This window comes from Galleria mellonella, unplaced genomic scaffold (genome assembly GCF_026898425.1).
Source record: "Galleria mellonella isolate WM207_F2 unplaced genomic scaffold, CSIRO_AGI_GalMel_v1 utg284, whole genome shotgun sequence".
In the NCBI taxonomy this organism is placed as follows: domain Eukaryota; kingdom Metazoa; phylum Arthropoda; class Insecta; order Lepidoptera; family Pyralidae; genus Galleria; species Galleria mellonella.
Window position 1 is genome coordinate 342,839 of NW_026442065.1, and position 23,681 is coordinate 366,519.

A 23,681-nucleotide genomic window follows, 5' to 3' on the forward strand; every position below is an offset into this window, starting at 1 on the left:
AAATGTCAATATATTTACGTATTAATAATAAATTATACAGGTTTTTATACAAATTACAATCATTTTACAAATTACATTAATTGAGTCACATATTTAAGCTTCAAAATATTCATTCTTTAGTAGTTCTCTGATTTTACCTTACCTTTTTCAATCTACTTCAAAAAGAAGCAAGTTCTCACTTTAGTAGTATTTTTTTATGTTTTCTTCCTTCATAACTCCGTTAGTTGTAAACCGTTTTGGAAAATTCTTTTTCTATCTGAAAGGATATACTTACAGATAGGTCCCATACAAATTTTATTAAAATCAATTTGGTAGTTTAGTTTTTAAATCAAAATGACTGGTTTTGCTATAATTGTGGTCGGTTTTTTTTTGGAACGCTGGTCAAAATATATGCTTTTACATCTATGTATTTCATTTCTAGACATGACTTTAGTTCCACCGCTTAATGTTATTCTATTACCAAGATAATCTGTTACTTCACAACTTTTAGTGCCTCTATTATATATATTTATATTATTATCTATATTTTGATACCCTAATGGGAGACAAGCGTGAAAGATATGTATGTATGTATGTATCTATAATTTTGATTTGCTAATACTAAATTTATTGACGTCCTATTGTTCTCTCACGCCGATATTCCGGCTGAGTCATCTAACTGTATAACTCTTTTTCTCTTATAGCCACTAAAGTGGCACTAATTATACAAAACAGTTGTTTAAATAAATCCCGGTGTGTCACTAGGCGCCACGCCACTCGTACACCCCATGACCGCTGCAAGCTCTCTCCCCGGCGACACTATAAATACGTCCCCCCTGGATTCCCGGCGCATGAGTGGCCCCCCAGTTTATGTCCTTCAGTGTTCGTAAATCTAAATAGTGATTGAAGATCTTGTTAATTGATTTTTGGGGAGCTGTATTTGATGCTAAAATTTTAGTGGGCGCGTTCTTTGTTTACCCGTTTGCAGCTTGCAATATGTTTATTGTATGTTAAGCTAAGCTTTATTTTAAAATGAAAATATTGTTTATATTGTTTGGCTGATGAGGCAAATGAGCTGATGGTAAATATTTTGAGAAGTGGCTACCGTCGCCCATAAATTGTTGCAATACAAGGGGGTTTTTTTATTGGTTGAAAATGGCATGGCAATCCCGCCTGCGCTATCGGTATACACTGGCGGGTTACCAGTAAGAGGTTGATAAGTGAGGATGAAAAGGCAGGTCATAGTTTCCAGGGGGAACTATGTCTTGTCCTATATCGCAAGGAGATAGCCTCATTACTTGTATTGAAAATTGTTAAAATTATTAACTTTAACTACGTCAAACTAGATTTAACACCTGTTTAATTGCCTTAAATTATTGAAAACTTAACATTCAAATATTTATGTTTTAAATTGGCCACGCTTAGGAAGTATCTACGATTGTGTATTATTAATAAAAAATTTAATACAAATGATTGAAAAAAATGAATGAATGTTTCTTAATATCTATGTACTATTTTTTAATAAATTTGTTGTAAAACTTTTTAGAAAACAAAAATTTTGTGTAATTCATAAAAATAATATTTTTTATTTTATTTTATTTAATCGTTATTTTCCGAAAGTCACTGATCAGTTGATAAGAACTGTTTAAATCTATCGTTATGACATACAGACAAATTAAGATTTTCTTTGAAGTTTCCTTTGAAAGTTTTTAATCTAGACGCGAGTGAGCGGGTGGAGGGTGGTGGGTGGTAAATGGAAACCTAAATACCGAATTGATTATCGATAACGACCATATTTATGAACGAGCACTTAAAATAATATGTGTTTTTCAAACGCACGTCGGCCGCGCGTCGATCGAGAGCGCGGGTGACTGAACTGCCATTCTAATTTTACCGCTTAACATTTATTTTATTATGCGCGCGCGCACGATACGCGCACAATCAAATGTCACTTTGTTTTGACACATTCGATTTCGATACTTTCATCGTTACATTCACTCGTTTCCATTCGTAAGATCCGATGAGCGAAAAGACGATATTGATGACAGTTATCATTGGTATATCGTTATATATCTAATATTTTTTTTATACAACTTAGAATGGCAGACAAGCTGACGGCCCACCTGATGGAGAGTGGTAACCGTCGCCTATAGACATGAGCGGTACCATAGACATAACAGGGTATACTGTTTCGCCCATGATACCCCCCATGCGTTGTCATTCCTGAGGACTCAGGTGTTATTCCTGTATACCCTGTAAATTCACTGTCATATCCTCACACTTCAAACCGAAACATAGCCATGCAAACACAACTGCTTCACGGTAGAAACGTATCTAATATCGGTACTAGAAAACAAAAGTCAGGCTTTACTGAGCACTAAAATAGGAAGAGACTTGACATAGAAAGGATTCTTATCAGTTGATGATTTAAGATTGTGTTTTACGAGAAAAAAACCGACTTCAATTGTAGCAAAACCATTTATTTAGATTTAAAGCCTAAACTACGGAACCGATTTTGATAAAATTTCTATGAAATCAATCTGAAAGTAGTTATATCCTTTCAGATAAAAATGAATTTTTCAAATCTGTTTATAAATAACGGACTTATATTGTAATAGACATAAAAACATACAACCGAATTGAAAATCCCTTCTTTTTTTTAAATTGCTTCAGAAATGGCGAATATATCGTGTAATCTACATCTACACTAATATTATAAAGAGGACAGATTTGTATTTTTGTGTGTATGTTTGTAATGAATAAACTCAAAAACTACTTTGCCGATTTTAAAAATTCTTTCACCATTAGAAAGCTACATTTACCCTGAGTAACATAGGCTATATTTATTGCTAGAAAAGATTAAGGATCCTTACTAAAGCTTTAGTAATGTAACTTAGGTGTAAAAATGCTATAAAATATCTTTGGTCGCGTGCGCTGCGGAAACTATTGGTGATAGAACAAAAGTATGTTCTACAATATTGAAGGAAATATCAATAGCTACAAAAAACTTCGCGATACTATATGCCCAACTATTATCGTTATGTCACAATAACCACTTTTTGAAATGTTGTAAAAATGTCCACCCGTACGAAGCCGGGACGGGCCGCCATTGTAACATAAAAAAAAAACGTATAGGTGAATAGCGAACTTTCTAGAAGTAGTTTCTAAAAAGAGGTAATTCAAATTCCCATAGGTACGTATGAAAGATTTATTTCGTAATAAATTCTCTTACTCTTTTTATATAGAAGCTGTTGAATCAAGAGGCTGATCTTGCAAAACCGCTAAGACCACTCGACACAATTTTAAACAACAATTATTAGGTCATGCTCACTCAATAAACAGAAGCGCTTTACTAGAGTATAGAATGCGGTAGAAATAAATTTATAATCGATATGAAGGGTGCATTTACCTACTCTCGTGCATTATTGCGGTAACGGACATCTGGCTCGAAGGACCATCGCCGTAATGTTACTTACATTAAGATAATGACGCGTGTACCAAAGTAGTACGTTTAATGCAGCTTGTGTAATTAAATGAATTTAAAAGTAACCATCTTGCAACTGAAAGTAATTTTGGTGGTTGCGAAATAAGACGCCGGTGAAGTAACATAAGTTTTGGTAACTCCTTCCAATTTTTATTTAAACATGGTCTAAATAAGTCTTCAATTGCTAGAATTATTTCACCAGAGGGAGACTTTATACAAAAGTCGATTGCTTGGGTACCTCTGTCCCATTTGTGTTTCTACCGTGAAGCAGTTGTGTTTGCATGGGATATGGGATATGGCGTGAATTTACAGGGTACAGAGGAATAACACCTAAGTCCCCAAGAATGGCAACGCATGGAGGGTATCATGGGCGAAACAGTATACTCTGTTATGTCCATTGTACTGCTCATGTCTATAGGCGACGGTTACCACTTTCCATCAGGTGGGCCGTCAGCTTGTTTCCTATTGTAAGTTGTATAAAAAAAATACATTTGTATTTATGAGCATTTCTGTTTGTATTGGTCTGAGTGCTTTTTTTTTTCTATATGTCTCTCTCTCTCGAGAGAGAGAGAATTTGCAAAATTCTGAAACAGGTCAAGTCTGCGAACAATTTTATACGTTATTCTTTAGCGTAACACTATCTCGTTTTATATTCTCTTGTTCTTTTTTTCTTTTTTTGTCATTTGTCTAACTCTATGGGTTGTCATCTTGTGAATTCGTTGTTTTTTTTATAAATGTCTAAGTCTTAATGAATTTAACTGAACTTTAATCCATTTGTTTGGACATAAAACTCATCAAACTACATCACTGTTTATACCACATAGATTTTATTTATCCAATATTATTAGTTTCATTTGAATAACTGTTTATATTTTAATATTTATTGCGTCAACCACCGGGAGCAGTGGTTTACCATCATATCCTTCATATTTTATCGTTTGCTTCAAGTATGTATTACCAAGGATTATTAAATTTAAGTTCAATAACCTCAATTTTGATTTAGGTATAAATACTCTAAATAGTTTTGAATTTGAATTTGTTTCACAAACTACGACTTGAACTAAATGAATGTGGACTAATGTAGAAATAACTGCCCACTCACTACTTCCTATGCCACTGTGTTAGGTTGACTGGAAGAAATCTCTTTTAGAGATAAGTTCGCCTTTGCTAACATTGTTATTAACTTATTGTTGTTACTGTATGTTTTAGTGCAATAAAGAATATATATATAAAAAAAAAACTTCAATTCTATAGCGAAACCAGTTATTTTCATTTAAAAACTACTAAATAGATTTTTATGGAATGTTTATGGCACCTATTTTTTTTAATGGGTGTTAATGGAATGATAATCCCGACTGCGCTATCGGTATACACTGGCGGGGCATCAGGGAGTGATGATAGGTGAAGATGACGCAGGTCAGTTAGCCCGTCATGAATTCAACAAAAGTTAGCCACGATAGTTACCAGGGGAACCACGTGGAGGTCGACCTGATAGGATATATTGCCAGCAATGGGGCCGTCAAAGCCCATATACTAACAATCCATTTCACCCCTATGGAACTTATTTGTAAGTATATCCTTTCAGGAAAAAAAAGAGAATTTTCCAAACTGGTTTACTACTGACAGTAACAGAACATAAAAACAATGGAGGTTTAAAATTTTTATAATTTTTCTGGAAAGATTATCATGGGCGACACATTACGCTCTATTATATTCATGATATTGTTCATGTCTGCCACATATACTATATGTACATACCTACCTGATGAAAAGTGGTGACCTATAGACGGTCACCACTTTTCATCAGGTGGGCCGTCAGCTTATTCGCCATTCTAAATCGTTACTTAAAAAAATCTATATTTAATTACAATGCGGAAAAGTCGTGGGCATTAGATAGGTTAAAGGCTGTTGATGCAACAGTTTCGACACTGCCAACATAATTATTTGCTTGCTACATCATATACCTTAATATTTATATGAGTGTAATGTTCAGACGTCGTTCAGACTTATTAACGAGGACGTAAAATGTTTTTACGACGATAATTTACCGCGTCTAATGTTTACGCATATTTGGTCTTTACGCGTGCTCTTTGACGCTTCTGTATGCGTTTATGCGCGGACGCCGCGCCGTGAGGCTTCCTCACTTCCGTGTTTGGAAGCTTATTTTTGTAATTTTTTTTTTTTATATTTAGCTTGAAAGGTATTCGTGATGGAGTGTTCTAGGATAGTAACTGTTGCTTTCATGTTTTAGATTGTCTAAGTACCTATTTATTATAAATAATAAAAAGTCTTAGAAAGTAAGGGTATTAGAATGTAACATGTTAAAATTTATTTTTTCGTTTATTCCGAATTTCGTAATTTAATGATGCTTTTAGTTTTCGAGTGAATTTAGTGTACAGAATTAATATTAAATAAAATAGATCCATGGCGTCAAGTGAAGGAGTTATTTTTTTATTATTTTCTTTATTGATATTTTACAAAATATACCTAATTTATATTTGATAGCTGAACATGCAATGTTAATATGAAATACACGAAACTTCTTGTTAATTTTTGGCCTGTATTTCTTTAGAAGAAATCTTTTGTTCTATTGATTTTACGTACACACATATCCGTCATGCTTGTCTCCCAATGGTCTCGGCGAAAATAATGGAACGCCAAATACTTCGATTGAAACAGACTTTTTCGCTGATTTCTTAAAATTCATCAGTCTTTTCATACATGCTCGCCGGTTACGGGTACTTTTAATTTGGCCCTTCTTCAGCACGTCGCCTATTTGGTCGACATACTTCTTAAGTCCATCTTAAGTGGCCCCTACCGACATTTCCATTCATTCGTGCTCGATAAATCTTTTTCGTAATTCTCCTATCATCCATCCACTTCAAATGGCCAAACTATTGCAACATTCTCTTTTCGAGTTTTGTCACTACATCGTCTTTTAGTCCACACTTCTCTCTAATCATACTATTTTTGTCTATTATTTTTCATTCATAGTTATTCCTCTTTAAAAAGTCACTACATTGTTTTTATTTCAACTTGTATAATTTCTGTTTGTCTTGGCGCATTGTCGAGTAGGTTGCGTTCCCTTCTCATGTTACCACGAAGCGACTACACTTAGGGCAATAACTGGTCACAGTAAATATAAACACGTGTTCATTATCCAGGCAGACAGTTCTGTGAGACAGTCTGGGAACTTACGAGTCTCATAATTGAATTAATTTGTCCATCCATCTGTTCGTACTCCGCGGAGAGCCGTTGCTATTTCTACAAGCTAATATTTAACTTGATTTCGTTTGTATAACGTACGTTTGTCCGTCCGTTTTATTTAGTTCATAATTTTTATTCAGTTTCTGAAAACAGGCTAATGTTTTTTTGGGTGTATGCGTATACGTATTTATTGCAATTTTATACTACATATAGAAATAATATATAGCCTAAATAGTGTGATATATTTGACATAATTAAATGAAATGGGTGTTGTTAGATTCGTTTAAATTTCAGTATATAATTATCCATCATTATATCAGCCTTTTACTGACCACTTCTAAATATAAGCTTCCCTCTTGGACGATTTTGCCAGTAGTTGCAGGCTTGGCAAGCGGATTGGCAACCACAGTTAGTCTTTGGAGATGTTTTAAGAGGAACACTGCTGCCCATCCCTCGTCCTCCCTTAGTCGCTTCTTACGACACACACGGGAATGGAAGGTGTGGCCTATTCTAAGCCGGGACTACACGGCATAATTGTGCATGATAATAATTACAGGGTACAGAGGAATAACAGGAGGTAATAAAATGTCTATAGGCGACGGTTACCACTTTCCATCAGGTGGGCCGTCAGCTTGTTTGCCATTCTATGTTGCATAAAAAAAGACATGGTGGTTATAAATTGTCAAAAACAATTTCTTGTCTATAAGGGACTAAGGGAAGGCAAGGGATGAGCAGCAGCGTCCCTCTTAAAACAATACCAAAGCCTAACTGCGGTTGCCACTTCGCCATGCTAAGCATGGCAACTATTGGCAAAACTCCCGATGGGGAAATTTATGTTCAGCAATGGACATTTAAAATATGATGATAATGATGTAGGTACGTGAATAATGATTTTTTGATGGGTGAAAATGGAATGGTAACCCCGCCTGCGCTAACGGGATACGCTGGCGGAGCACCAGTGAAGGGTGATAGATGAGAATGAAAACAGGCCAGTTAGCCCATTATGATGAATTCATTAGGAATTAACCATGATAGTTTCCAGGCAGAACTGCGAGGAGGTGGACCTGGTTGGGTATATTGCTAGCAATGGGATTCTCAGTCTCCATTACTAACAATCCCTTTCCTCCCCGTGAAATATAATTAATATACCATCTAGCCTATACATCTTTTTCCTACCTTTTAAGCTACGACTGAAGATAAATAGAATATACCGTAATGTTTGACCTATTACAAATTAGATTGGGCCACAAAAGAGTCTCCCCTGTTTACTTGAACAAGTTTATTTTAAGTGTTGAACCCCTGACCCGGCGGGCCCCATGTTTTATCTGCTTCGTACCTATTACTAAAAAGCAATAATTGTATTGGACAGGATGTCGTCCACTATATTTAGACTCCCCATCGCTTACTACGTCGAATCTCTGCAGGATAAAGAAACGCCGTTTGCGGGGATTTTGTGTAGGGTTGGTGAATCTTATTTATATGCTTGTTCATTTCTATGTTTTTAGATATAGGACTGATTAGTAATAGGATTCTAAAAAATTTTTATATGCTGTTCTTCTAATTGATAACTTTTTTAAATGATAAAAATGGTATCGTAACCCTGTGTACTGGTATACCATTTCATAGTATGGGTTTGTGCATTACTTTCATGCTGGCTGGCTGCTTTCATCCTTTTATGCTGACTAGGCAATAATGATTGTTACTAAGAACACGGGTGGTCTTCCTGTGAGATCATGCCAGGCAGGCATCAGATCAGGCAGGCTCCATCCTTCGTCTCGTCCACACGTTGTATTATGTACTCAATAGGGAATAAAATAGTTTTCTTTTTTTTTTTAAACATAACCATTTTGTGTTTTATAATAGTACTCTATTGGTATGGGGTACCAGATAATTCATGATAGTTTAAAATGTAGACAGGTCACTTGGTCTATCATGCCAATTCACAAAGAATTAACCGCAATGGTTTCCAGGTGGGACCGTCGTGAGGTCGATCTAACGAGTTATATTTGAAGCAATAAAAAGGGAGACTTTGTACATAAGTCGATTGCTTGGGTACCTCTGTTTCGGTTTGAAAGGTGGGATATGGCGTGAATTTACTGGGTACAGAGGAATAACACCCGAGTCCTCGGGAATGGCAACGCATGGGGGGTATCATGGGCAAAAGAGTATACTCTGTTATGTCTATGGTACTGCTCATGTCTATAGGCGACGATTACCACTTCCCATCAGGTGGACCGTCAGCTTGTTTGCCATTCTAAGTTGTATAAAAAAAAGCTCCTCATTATTAAGAATCCTTTCTATTGATTGTTTTCATAATAGTCGAATTTGTTTACAAAATACTTTTTTATTTCTTAGTACTTCCACTTTTGTGATACCACTTCTCAATAAGTTATTCGATTGAGAGTAGAGAAAAGCGCTATTATTCAATTAGGCCCCTCGTAAAAGTGCTTCATTATTATAATTAATGGAACTCTTTGTGGCCAGTCCGAGCAATTATTTTCAATAGTCTAGTTCAATCTTTTTTGTTTCGGTATTATAGGGAGAACTAGCAATATACCCTGTCAGATCGACTCTCACGGATCCTTCTAGGTATTATCGTATTGAATTCCCAGTGATTTTATCACAATGGGCATGTGTCCATTTTTCAATGGTGACGTGATCTTTATCCTCTTCTATCATCATTCATTATTGCCCCACAAGCGGTTGTGGTACTGAGTTTACAATTTCATTTTTATTCCTTCCAAAATCTGGTCAAATTAAAGACGGCTTTAAATATTTTTATTCTGCCTTGCCTGGGCCAATTATCATTTGAAAAAAGTTTAAGGTAGTAAATACATAATTTAAAAAAAATTGGTGCTTTGTTACGTCCAACTACCAACCCTTATTGTTCAGCTAGCGCCGGCGCAGGAGTCAGGAGATACGCATTTGTATGGCTTTGTTAATTATAGCTTTGATTTCTTGTAAATCCTTCCTCGCAGTTTTTACTTTTATTTTCGTATGCCCGTAGCTTCTATTTGTGTTCCAAGAAGTTAGATCAGGTGTATTAGTAATTTTTGTGTGGTGTTTGTTTAATTTATATGCATTCTAATTTTGTAACGGCTCTCCTTGGACCAATGTTTTGACTTTACATTAGATGCTTGTATTTGATGCTACGTGGCCGATCACGAATGCTTTCTATTTAACATGTATCCATTTCATCTTTATAAATTGAGAGCATTTGTACTCTTCCACAGGCTTCTACAGATCTGTGGAAAGGTATAGATTTTTTGGAGTCTTTAGAGTGTATAAGATTTGATGCTGGTTGTTAGTTAGTGCTTGAATGAATTGGGAATTTATCTTTTTAACTCTGAAAGAATATAAGTGTTCATATTGGAATAGTACAAACGTTTATGGAAAAATACAGAATTGTGGAAATCTGCAAGAGAGTAAATATGTATAAGAAGTTTTGATTCTGAATGAATGAGAATTTTAGCCTTTGGTGAAATTTGAAGTTTTATCTTTATGAATAAGAACACTCGTCCTCTGCTATAGATTTTACAATATAAATTTTAGGATCTGTCTAATACTCGTAGTACATTTTATAATTTCCAACAAATATTTTGCTTAAGTTGTTTTACCCTGAAACTAGCCAACCGAACATATGATTGTCTCCTATAACCCACAAATATTCCCCACTTGTGTAAAGGATCATCTGCGTCCAATATTTATCTCATCATACGGCTACTTACTACAAATAAATCGGGCATCGTAAACAAATCCTGCTGTGGGATCCCGAGTTCCCGTTGCCTCGTTCCCGCCAGTGCCGCGTAGACCGTCGTTCATATTGTACGCGTTTAGTGATCGTGACGGCACGCGCACGTTGCACGCGTACCGGCGACCCGTTATACATCGTATTGTCTACGCGTAAAGGTTCAAATTGTAAAGCCAATTTATTAATGGAAACAAACGCGACCGTTTTTCATTAATGTGCATTAAAGTTTGTGATAACATTTCGTTGTATTTCAGTGCGCCACGCTTATGAATTGTGATGCTTTTAAAATAATATTATCAGTATTGAATTTATACAGTATGCTACATACTTTATGTATATTTAAAATAACCCATATATTATATTATACAGAAGGTTGTTGAATGTTATTTTAAATATTTTTATTGTCAAATGTTCTTTGTTCAAGTTGCATTGTTCATTATAATGATTTTTTTTTTGATAGATGTAGTACGTAGGTAGATTCAAGTTTCCAAAAAACCTATCTACCCTATTAGGTTAAGGTAGTATTACAAAAAACAATACAAACTGCTTAGTTTGGGACTGCATGGTGCTAGTAGTTTATTTATCTAAATTGGCTAACTCTATAGGTGTTTTACACTAACCCCCTTGTTCATAATACCTAAAATGTCCTACAAACCTATTTTAATTATTAGAATGTCTCATTACTATCTTATAAATCGAGAAACTGGTTAAAATAGCTAAAATAGGTTTATAAGGAGATTGTCGTTTTTATGAATAAGAGGGTTTTTTTTTCTTGATGGGTGAAAATGGTATGGTAACCCCGCCTGCGCTAACGGGATACGCTGGCGGAGCACCAGTGAAGGGTGATAGATGAGAATGAAAACAGGCCAGTTAGCCCATCATGATGAATTCATCAGGAATTAACCATGATAGTTTCCAGGGAGAACCGCGAGGAGGTCGACCTGGTCGGGTATATTGCTAGCAATGGGATTCTCAGTCTCCATTACTAACAATCCCCTTCCCCCCGAATAAGAGGGTTAGGTTTATAAAATGAGGTGTCATTTCTCTAAACTTCTAACCTCTCTCTCTAATCTCTTAACCTAATAGGCATTTTATTTTAATAACTTTACGAAATTATAATAATTTTGTCTTTTTTTTTTGTAATGATTGATAATGGAGTATACGCTGGCGGAGCACCAGTGAGGGATGATAGGTGAGAATGAAAAAGCAGGTTAGTTAGCCCATCGTGATGAATACATATAGAATCCAGCACGATGGTTTCCAGGGGGGTGGATTCCACGTGTATGTCGACTTGACAGAGTATATTGCTAGCAATAGGATTAGTAGCCCGCATTACTAACAATCGTTTCTCGCTAATAATTTTGATTTATGCATAGAAAATTAATATATATTAGCCTTATTACAATAAGGATTTCGCTGTGACATCAAATTGAAATTACATAATGGGCTGTATATAAAAACTTATGTTTTCAAAGAAAAAAAAATATTACGTAACGGGTGAAAACCATAAATCGTTCTAAATACAGACGTGTCCTCTGACGTACGAGCGAGATTCATTCATAAACAAAGACTTAATATGCCTAGGTAATCTACCTACCGTATGAAATCTAAGCATTTGCGTCATGTCTGCCCACAGTTGTTTGCTGTAAAGTAAACAATTGATTAACCATAAACATCAAGTTAAGTTCAGCTACTAAAAGAAAAAAAAGATTGAAACCTAATTGCTACATTAAAATAAAAAATAAAACCATGATCAAGTCCATGGTCAAGTATTTACACTCACTAATAGACATATTTGCACTAACACCGTGCTTATCGTAAGAAACGTAAAAAAAAAAAAAACATACATGAATAAATCCTATCAAACGCAAAGAAGAAATATTAAAATCACTTTAAATATAGTGAACATGTGTAACATACAGAAAAATACAGACGTAATTGGATTTATTTCATTGCTGTCGTTTAATAATTAAAAAATAAAAATAACGCAAAAGTGTTGCCAGAAATGAATTTTAAATTTATTTCAAGTTTATAAATAAATATTATATGTAGTTTAATTTTCCTTTTAAATTATTCTGAACTCTTCGATATTTATAAATTTTATCTTGACATACTTAAACATGCTATGACCACTATACAACCGTTTATTTTATTTACTACGCATATTAAAATGGCAACACTTCTCAACTCGTACACATTCAAAATAATAATTGTGATTCTATTGTTGCGTCTAAACTCTAAACGCCTTTGTTGGTGCGATACATTGAATTGAATGGCCGTGTTAGCTCGGCCGCGGTCGTATATCACAATTATAAATCCCAACGGTCCTAACTCCACAAGTGGGCTCTCCACTCACCATGCCTCTTCAATTTATTTACTGTTTATAATTTAATTATAGACTTCTATTGACATTGTAATGGCTTTTAAATTAAACTAGTGGTTTATCAGTATAACCACTATAGCGTTTTGTATAATTTGATTTGTTTTATGAAAATTTATTCATTGTATTTTTAAAAAAAACTTTTAAAAGAAAGTACTTAATTTATAATGTTATAAATGTAAAAGTGAATTTTTCTGATGGGTGAAAATGGTATGGTAACCCCGCCTGCGCTAACGGGATATGCTGGCGGAGAGAGTGAATCTATCCAATAAAAAGTAGACACATAAATTTTTCCAAAAATTTCATTTTTCCAAAGTTTTGCAAACATAAAATATTTTCCCAAAAATTGCGTAAAAAATACGTAAAGCTGGCAACGCTGCTTTGTCGTCGCTCTTTACTAGATCTTTTGAAGACGAGCAGTGATATATAGTACATGTCGTCACACGGAAATACAATTTCTTATTGGAATTCCACAATGCAATGGGCTGCAACATAGTTATCATCGCCGGTAACATATTTCACTTTAAATAGGTACACACAAAAACAGCCCTTATTCGGTTGCAATAAAGTGATACAGTTCAGATGAACTTGCCCGCATCGTGCACACGTGTGCAGGGGATCGAGTCACACGTGTTCCGTTTTGTATTTTTAGGGTTCCTTATTAATTATGTCAACATGTTCTTAACCCCAATTTTTTTAAATTTTTATTATATTTTTTACTAGCTGTTGCCCGCGACTTCGTCCGCGTTTCCGTCGTTTTTCGTAAAATAAGTAGCCTATGTCCATCCTCACGGTTCAGTTGTTTTAACATTTTCCTTCACTGCTCTGCTCCTATTGAACGTAGCGTGATGAAAAGTATACTATAACCTGCCCAGGAGTATGAAGAATAATTGTACCAAGTTTCGTTAAAATCCGTTAAGTAGTTTTGTGTCTATAACGCACATACAGACAGACAGACAAAAATTTACTGATTGCATTTTTGGCATCAGTATCGATCACTAATCGCCCATTGATAGTTATTTTGGAAATATATTTCATGTATAGAATTGACCTCTTTACAGATTTATTATAAGTATAGATTAAGTATTTAGACTTCATACGAGAATTCTGTCAACCAGGCTTTTGCCCAGCAGTACCTATCTTTGTCAAAGTTTTCTTAGTTCTATTTATTGTTAGTCGCGAAGTCTAATCTGATTTCTTGATTTTGGACAGTCTTTTAATTATATAACACGACTGTCCAAAAAGGGAGTGTAATGTTTTTAGGGTTTATATATGTATGTGAGTTTCTTTATTCCACTATAACTTCTAAATGCCTAATGAAATTTCGGATATATTGTTTATCGTTAGAATATTTAGATCATCTCCAATAAGTCTGGCTATATTTGGCTATAAATAGTTTATTTTTAGCAGATCAATCGGGTTTCTTAATTTGCGGGAGTAAATTTACTTATTTTTGATCATTCTTAATAATATAACATAAATAGATTTGTTTTTGCAACTAAATTTTTTGCTGCTAACCAGCCTGCCAAGCGTGGCAACTATTGGCCAAACCACTCTTATGGAGGAAGGGGGGATAGGAGGGGCAGTTAATGGTCGATATTTTATCGTACGGTACCACTTAAATAATAATAACAAATAATAATATATACATTACATTTATAAAGTACTTTCTTAGTAAGTTGGTAAGTGCATCCTTTATACACATACATACCCACGTACTTACATATATATAAAAATTGATAATTGTATTATTTGATCCAGTTCATAACATCGATGTTCAAGTACATTGTTTCACATCTGCGACTCACACTTGACAACGTTTTTTCCCCCAAATTATTTCTGTGCATAGCAGTGCTGACAGTGCACAGTCGGCTTTGTTTTGTTCCTGTTTACGTGGGTAGTCGTAATTCCTCGGTTAGTTTACAATACAGTGTGATGCTGTCATGACAGTGAGTTTACTGCATTACGCAAATTGAAGGAATAATTTTGTGGTGTTCTGTACAGTTTACGTAAATTTCTAATCAAGCGTTCATTGTGCGATCATGTGAGTTATTTCTATTTTATTATAGACATGAAAATGTGTAAATATTTAACGGTTAGATAATCTCGAATCGAGATTGTTATAATTATTGAACGAGAGTCTCGATCGATAAATTAAACTTACATTTTTATTTTATCGTTTAATTAACTTCTTAGTTAATAATAGGCTTGCTTTTATCTACATCCACAGTTGACTGAGATTTTATTTATTTATTTATTGCATGTCACATACAAATAAATATTTAAATGCAAATAGTGATAGGTGAATTACATATGGCCGTGTGGTCCCGCCATAGAATAGGCCATCCCTTCCTTTCCCGTGTGTGTTGTTAGAGGCGACTAAGGGAGTGCGAGGAATGAACAGCAGTGATATATATATATATATATATATATATATATATATATATATATATATATATATATATATATATATATAATTAATATTTTTCTTTATAAATACTTATGAATAATGATTAACCTCATTGCCTATCTTCCCTCTTAAAACATCTCTAAAGCCTTACTGTGGTTGCCAATCCGACTGCCAAGCGTGACAAATTTAACAATAAATCAATCACGATGGTTTCCAAAAGGAACCGTGAGGAGGTCGACTTGATAGTGTTTATTGATAGCAATGGGGTTGCTAATTCCCATGTATTTATCCCTTCTTCCCCTTGTTAGCACAGTTAATTCTATGTAAAGGAGTGAGAAATTGCACTGTTATGTCCATGGGCAAAACCCATCGAGGAGAAGGCTTATGTTCAGCAGTGGACAGTTAAAAGCTGATATGTAGATAAAGTATTACATATTATTTATATACTACATCAATTTTTCTTGTTTAGATCAACCCCTGTATTTTAATCGCGATATTTCGCAATATATATATATATATATATATATATATATATATATATATATATATATATATATATATATATATATATATATATATACACACACATATAAATCACATTACAACTGATCCAACAAATATAATAATTCTAAACTTTAACTAACTTTATCTAACTTTAAAATTATAACTTAACATTGTATTCCAAAAGAAAAACAGACTTCAATTGTAGCAAATTCACTTATTTTGATTTAAAAATTAAAGTACTTGACTTACTTGAATAGAATTTCTATGGAACCAATCTATAAGTATATGCTTTTAGATAAAAAAAAGTTTTTTTTTTTTAAATCGGTTTATAACTAATGGAGTTATGAGTTAACAAACAAAAAAAAATACAGCCGAATCGTCACCTCAAAAGTTCATTTCAGACCTGGATTCTCAGAGCATAATGTCTGTTTCTATTAAATTTAATAAGTGAACATTTTAATGCTTATCAAAGCATTACTACTAGCAAAAAAAATTGTCCTAGTTGCTATATTTCCGTTTATTTGTGCAGATAACATCTCATAATATAATGTTGGCCTGTTTTTACACATGTGTGTTTTGTAAGCACTTCACTATTTTTTATCTCCGTTTGATTTTTATGCTTATAATCAGGGATCCACAAAGTGTACAAAGAAATAAAATTCCGCATTTTCGGACTCCTATTCGTGTTTTTGTTGATGCATATATCGACCTAGTAAATGGGGCTTAACATTTCGTTCATCATAAATCCTACTATAAAAATTCAAAGGAACGATATATTTAACATTTAAAATATTTTGAAACGATATAATATCATGTAATTTTAATATCAAATTTCTATTTCGTTCGAACACGAAATCTCGGAAAACATTTCATGGTAAGCCTTCTGGATCTATAGTATATCCAGAGGTAACTATTTTTTCTCTTAAGTTCACACATCAAAAACACTTATATATCTGTTAGAGATTGGAGTTTAGGAAAATATGTGGAATTGTCTTAGAGTATGCATGTAAGAATTGTTATACAATTATAAATTTAATTTGAAACTTTTACTGGCAACTATTGGCAAAACCCCCCAAGGGGAGGCTTATATGGCTGGTATGATGATGATGATGATTTTATCACCTATTGTTAAGATAGTGGGGTGGTAGTAATGAATACAGGGAAAGGACTTTGGTTTCATTATTCTGATGGATTACTAATTATTAAACGTATAAATAAACTATTATTTTAAATTAAAAAACCTATTAATTAAACTATTTATTAAATTATTAATTTTTAATTTAAATACTATTATAATTTTAAAGAGACGGGGTCGCAAGACTTTTCGTCTAATTGTGGGTCGCGACATAAAAATGGTTGAGAGACAATGATGTAACCAATATTGTATTATTCTAACTTGTAGGTATATATTAAAATGTACCAGAATATTATTACTACAGGCATGTTATTATAATTAAGCGACCAATTTACTATTTTAAGTGTTGTTTACGTAATACATATATATAATAAATGTTATCAAATAATGAAAAACAATGAATTGACAATAGTGGACATTTGGTAACGTTGTGATATTTGTGCGGTATTATTGGTCACGATGTGAACAACCCATCATGGTGATGCTTCGGAGATTTATGGTACGGATTTTATGACTTATGAGAATAATATAATTATATTAAAAAATATATATGTTTATAAGTATTTATAAGCGACCTAATTGGATATTTTTAATTTGATAATAGTTAATCGCGAAAGGTTTATGCAATATATTTCATTAATTATTGAAGAGAACGTGTTTTTTTTTTTTTTAATGAATGATAATGGAATGGTAACCCCGCCTGCGCTAATGGTATACACTGGCGGGGCACCAGTAAGGGATGATAGGTGGGAATGAAAAGGCAAGTCAGTTAGCCCATCGTGATGAATACAATTGAAATTCAACACGACGGTTTCCAGGAGGGACCACGTGGAGGTCGAAGTGACGAGGTATATTGCTAGCATTGGGACTGGTAATCCGTGTTACTAACAATCCCTTGTCCCCCTCCTCCCCCTGAAGAGACTGCCTGTACTATATAAATAAGTACTACTCCATTACACGAGAGGCAGAGACTAAAGGCAAAGACCTTTAAATAAAGATAGTAAATACTACCACTCCTTGTATTAAGTGATTTTTTTTTTATTTAAAAAGTTTTTTTTAGATTAATTACTGGTTTAAGTCAACGATCAAATAAATTGTACAAAGTAGTATGTTGCCAGCATAACTAAAACCGATACAATGTTGCCGACAGTTGTCAAGCCTACGCGACGAGCTGTCAGGCGGCGAGGGCAAATGGAAACAGCGACGGAACCACAGCTTCGACCAGAACAGGCACCTCGAGGAGGTCACTAAGGAAAGGTAGGGCGTCCTTTACATATTATTTTATCGCTGTATATCAAACCTTGTCTGCTCTGTGTGTAATAGGTTTTTTTTTAATGGATGATAATGGAATGGAAACCCCACCCGCGCTATCGGTATACACCGGCGGGGCACCAGTGAGGGATGATACGTGAGGATGAAGTAGGTCAGTTAGGCCATCATGACGAATTCAATAAGAATTGTTCACGATGGTTTCCAGGGGGAACCACGTGGAGGTCGACCTAATAAGGTATATAGCTAGCAATGGGGCTGTCAAACTCCATTGCTAACAATCGTTTTCCCCCCTGTAATAGGTATTAGTGGAACCTTTATTGGTTACCGAATATTTACTACGTAATATTTTTCTGTTAATTGTACTGTTTGTAAATTAATTACCGGGGAAAATTACTTAAAAGCCTATTGTTGTTTAAATGTGTGAGTAAACTATGCCTGTGTCAGGAATGGCAACGCATGGGGGGTATCATGGGCGAAACAGTATACTCTGTTATGTCCATGGCACTGCTCATGTCTATAGGCGACAGTTACTACTTTCCATCAAGTGAGCCCTTAACTTAACATGTTAACATGTTATATACAGGGTATATTGCTAACAATGGGGCTACTAGTCCCCATTACTAGCAATCCCTTCTCCCCCCACTGTACTTGTACTGTACTAGTAGATAGAGGCGCTCGTAATAATGACTGTGTGTCGTGATTGTCCATCTGGTATACCACAAACAATGTTCCAGGGATGGCCTGAAGCGCGTGGCGGTGAGCCTGCACCGCGTGGTGGGCCAACTGGTGGCGTACTGCGCCTGCGCCGAGGACGAGCTCAACCGCACCGTGCTCGCGCAGCTGCTGCACCGGCTCACTGACAGCGACGAGTGAGTGTATTTTTTTTATTGGATGATAATGGAAAGATAACCGCACCTGCGCCATTAGTATACGCTGGCGGGGCACCAATGAAGTGTGATAAGTGAGGATGAAAGAGCAGGTCAGTTAGCCCATCGTGATGAATACACTTGAAATTCAACACGACGGTTTCCAGGGGGGACCACGTGGAGGTCGACCTGATAGGGCAATGTGACTATAGTACAGATAGTCCGCATTACTGACAATTATTGTCAGTAATACGGACGTACTTCATTCTAACTTGTTGTTTTCGTAAAATTGGCTTACTGATTTAATTTAATTTATATTTGTAAATCACCGTGTCTTGGTAATCTCTTATGGACTCCCGCGATACAGGTTCCCCGAGTCCAGGGTCCAATGTACTCGCGTTGTAAATTTATTGTATTTAATAAATAAATAAAATAAAATAAATACCCTTTCAGATAGAAAAATAATTTTCCAAATCGGTTTACAGCCGACGAAGTTATGAGGTAACAAACTTAAAAAAAAATACAGCCTACAAATTGAGTATCTCTTCTTTTTTCGAAGTTGATAATTATGTATATAGGTCCTAATTTATGCGGGGAAAGCCTCAAATCACATCCTGTAGAATATTCTCGTAATTTAGTAAAATGCCACACTTAACTGATTTTAGACGTTGGTGTGAAGTCGAGACGTGGAGACGTCCAGTCTGTGCCAGTATTATTTTCGCGCCGCGAATGTGGGTCGTGCAATGATACGATGCAGGATTTAGTGCATCTATATTATTGTTGCAAATGCACATACTTTGATGTTTATAATTATTTAACGTAATCGCATAATAATTAATGATAATATCGCGTCGATGGACACAATAGAAATAATGTTTTATTATATCATACACACCACACCTGACGACAAGAGATTTTATAACGAAATAATTTAAATTGGTATTTTATAATTGATGTATATTTTAAAAATAATAATAACAATTTATTTAATTAATAATATAAAAATGTTAATTATGGGTATATACCTGAAAATAAAGAGATTTATTATTATTATTATTATTATATCTACTGTGTATATTAAATCTTTTAAAACTGATAACTTAGATTTAAAAACTAAGTTATTAAACAGATCACATTTCTATGGGGCCAATCTGAGAGTATATCCTTTTAGGTAAAAATTTATGTTATACAGTTTATGGTGTATATCCGCCATAGTTCATATGCGTTTATAAATGACATAAATCCGCAATTGGCCTTTGGTGATGTTCTAAGGGGGACGCTGCTGCCCATTCCTCCTCCATTAATTCCTCTTAGTCGCCTCTATTTTTTCTTTTTTGATGTGTGAAAATGGTATGTTAACCCCGCCTGCGCTAACGGGATACGCTGGCGGAGCACCAGTGAAGGGTGATAGATGAGAATGGAAACAGGCCAGTTAGCCCATCATGATGAATTCATCAGGAATTAACCATGATAGTTTCCAGGGGGAACCGCGAGGAGGTGAACCTGGTTGGGTATATTGCTAGCAATGGCTTAGTCGCCTCTTACGATACCCACGGGAAAGGAAAGGCTGCATTCTATGCCGGGACCATACGGCGACTATATTTTTCTATTATTTATACTCTGGTATAATTCAATAACAGGCATTTCAAAAAACTTTACGAATTTTTACATACGTTAATAAAAAGTAATGTGCAACTTTTATTTCGGTACAACGTGCTACCGAAACATCGTGCATGCACAAAGATTGTTGTGTCTACTAAACGTTGCAGTACACGCGTCCACAATAAATCCCCATCAGGCGGCTCACTGACTCATATCGCCACCATAAACAACGCTAGGACAGTAGCCAAACGAATACGCTGATTTACCATGTCTTTAGCTTAGCCTATACTCGGATAACTCTGCTAAGGTGCATATACACCACGCTGGCTGTTTACTTTTTTTATACAACTTAGAATGGCAAACAAGCTGACGGCCCACCTGATAGAAAGTAGTAACTGTCGCCTATAGACATGAGCAGTACCGTGGACATAACAGAGTATACTGTTTCGCCCATGGTACGCCCCATGCGTTGCCATTCCTGTGGACTCGGGTGTTATTCCTCTGTACCCTGTAAATTCACTGCCATATCCCATCTTTCAAACTGAAACACAGCCGTGCAAACAACTGTTTCACGTTAGAAACACGAATGGGACAGATAGGAAGCAAACGACTTGTACAAAGTCTCCCTCTGGTAACTGTTCTTTCTTAAATAGCTCTTCAAGTACATTAGGGTCGTTCCTTATCCCTGAGTGGTAGGGTGAGCACGCCATCCACCCTATCTTGAGAGAGGAGACCTGCTCTTACCATAAGGGGGCGGGTCGCTGCCGTCGGAGATCTGGTGAGTGCGAAAGCGAACCCGTGTCTTCGACATATGGCACCTCGAGGATGTATCGTCTGGTTTTTGGTGGGTATACTCTCCCACCTTACGGGGGGATTCCGACTGTACCCATTCACCTCCCACAAGGTGCATGGGTCTGCATAAAGCATTTTCCAGATGTTAAAAAAAAAGGGTCGTTCCTTATAATAATCTATGCGCACTTTTTTATTTTACCGGTAGGAGAACACGATTCAGAAATTTAACACAATTAAACCGTCACACATCCATAATTCCACGTATATTTTTTTTTGTCTTAATTGTATCACAACAAACGATATCGCACGAAGGATAAATAAACCGAAGTGGCAATAGACTAGTCACATGGCTCAAAGAATCGACAACCGACGGGAAAGAAAGGTTCTTGAGCGGCGATCCCATGCGGGTAAAGGCAGTGTAGGACGAACGATGCAAGCGGGGCTACCATTCCATTTTTATCCATTAAAAAAACCCTTAAAATGATGCTAATGGTTTCTACATCACCCTATGTATGTATGTATGTATGTGTATATATATTTATATATATATATATTATATACAACTTAAAATGGCAAACAAGCTGACGGCTCACCTGATAGAAAGTGGTAACCGTCGCCTATAGACATGAACATACATATATATATATATATATATATATATATATAAGTACTTTTGACCGTATGCTTTAGTCAATAATTCTTTTGACTAAAATAACAGAGTTAAAATTACTAATAACTGATAATTTTCAATGAAAACCATTTTTGACCAACCTGTTCAGTCAAAAGTACTTTTGACTGGATTAAAGTTTTGCCTGCAACATATACACGGTGCTTTAGAGCGACTAATTGCAGCTATATTCGCTTGGGAGGGTTTACGCGCGAAATTAATAATGTCCTGAGTTTGGAAACGCGCCAACAGTTGTTACTTTAGTTATTATGGGTGCTCATCTCTCTTATACGCGTCCGATTTCGATTCGCTTCATGATCGGCAGCTGTTCGCGGCGACGCCGGGAATAAATATGTAATATATAACCGGTATTTATCATTATTGAAAGAGGAGCCTTTTTCAGGCAGAAAATGATCTTTTCATGATCTTTTGTGGTCGCTCTTTTTTTATAGTTCGCTGCTAATTCCTATCGGTGATAGGTATAAGTGCTGCGGGGTTTCTTCCTCATTGTGATAAAATCTGCAAATGCCGGAACAAACATACAGACAGATAATATATATATATATAATATATATATATATATATATATATATATATATATATATATATATATATATATATATATATATATCCCTCATATAAATTTTTTGTCTAGTTACTATTATATATTAGTAAAATACAGTCAAAATCACGGGTTACGGGTGGTAAATGATTCTAGCCATAAAAATTGTTGATAGGCCATTAGCTGACGAAGAATCCCGGCCGAGCACGCCGAACCTGTCCGCGGACCTAAACACGAGCAGCGTGGTGTCGCGCGGCAAGCACGTGCACTTCGCGCCGGACCTGCAGTCCATCCTGTGCGAGCTAGAGGAGGACGGCGTCGTGGACTTCCTGCGCCAGCAGCGCGACCTCAGCGCCGACATCCGGCTCGAGCTCGAGCACTCGCTCACCAGGCTGCGCGCCGAGGCGCAGGACCTGCTCGAGCTCTCCTCGAGGATCGCCGCCAGTGAGTACCGGGGAGATACGAGCGCACGACACACGAACGTAACAAAAAATACTCAAAAAAGTGAGGCAAAGTCACAAACATATATAAAAAATTGATTTGTCACAGTCACGAAAATACGAAACAAGTTGATGAATAAAGTCATAAAATACTCAATAAATTGATGTGTCAATCTCACAAAATACTCAAAAAATTGATGTGTAAAGTCACAAAATACACAATAAATTAATGTGTAAAGTAAAAAAATACACAATAAATTGACGTGTCAATTTCACAAAATACGCAACAAATTGATGTGTAAAGTCACAAAATACACAATAAATTAATGTGTAAAGTAAAAAAATACACAATAAATTGACGTGTCAATTTCACAAAATACACAACAAATTGATGTGTTGAAATCACAAAGTTACACAATAAATTGATATGACGAAATAACTACAAATATGCAGCAAATTATGACAAAGTCATAAAAACTCAACTGCAAGTAAATGAAAATGGTTTTAGCAATTTTTCGACAAGGTATGGGGACCATAATCTTAAATAGTATAAAACAGTCACTGTCCACGTCTGTTTACTTCTATACTTGCTTGTTTTAATTTGAATCTATATGATCCATCTTAGACTAC

At 35.3% G+C, this 23,681-nt stretch overlaps 1 protein-coding gene across 1 annotated transcript in view; it reads left to right on the forward strand.

Moving 5' to 3' along the window:
- The window catches only part of LOC113516272 (pericentrin), a 60,119-nt gene that overhangs the window by 25,588 nt on the left and 10,850 nt on the right, over positions 1–23,681 (forward strand). Inside the window, exons 9-11 of the mRNA XM_052895543.1 lie at positions 18,001–18,107; positions 18,857–18,991; positions 22,787–23,055. Of these exons, the coding sequence (XP_052751503.1) occupies positions 18,001–18,107; positions 18,857–18,991; positions 22,787–23,055 (511 nt within the window). The remainder of the gene's footprint in view (positions 1–18,000; positions 18,108–18,856; positions 18,992–22,786; positions 23,056–23,681) is intronic.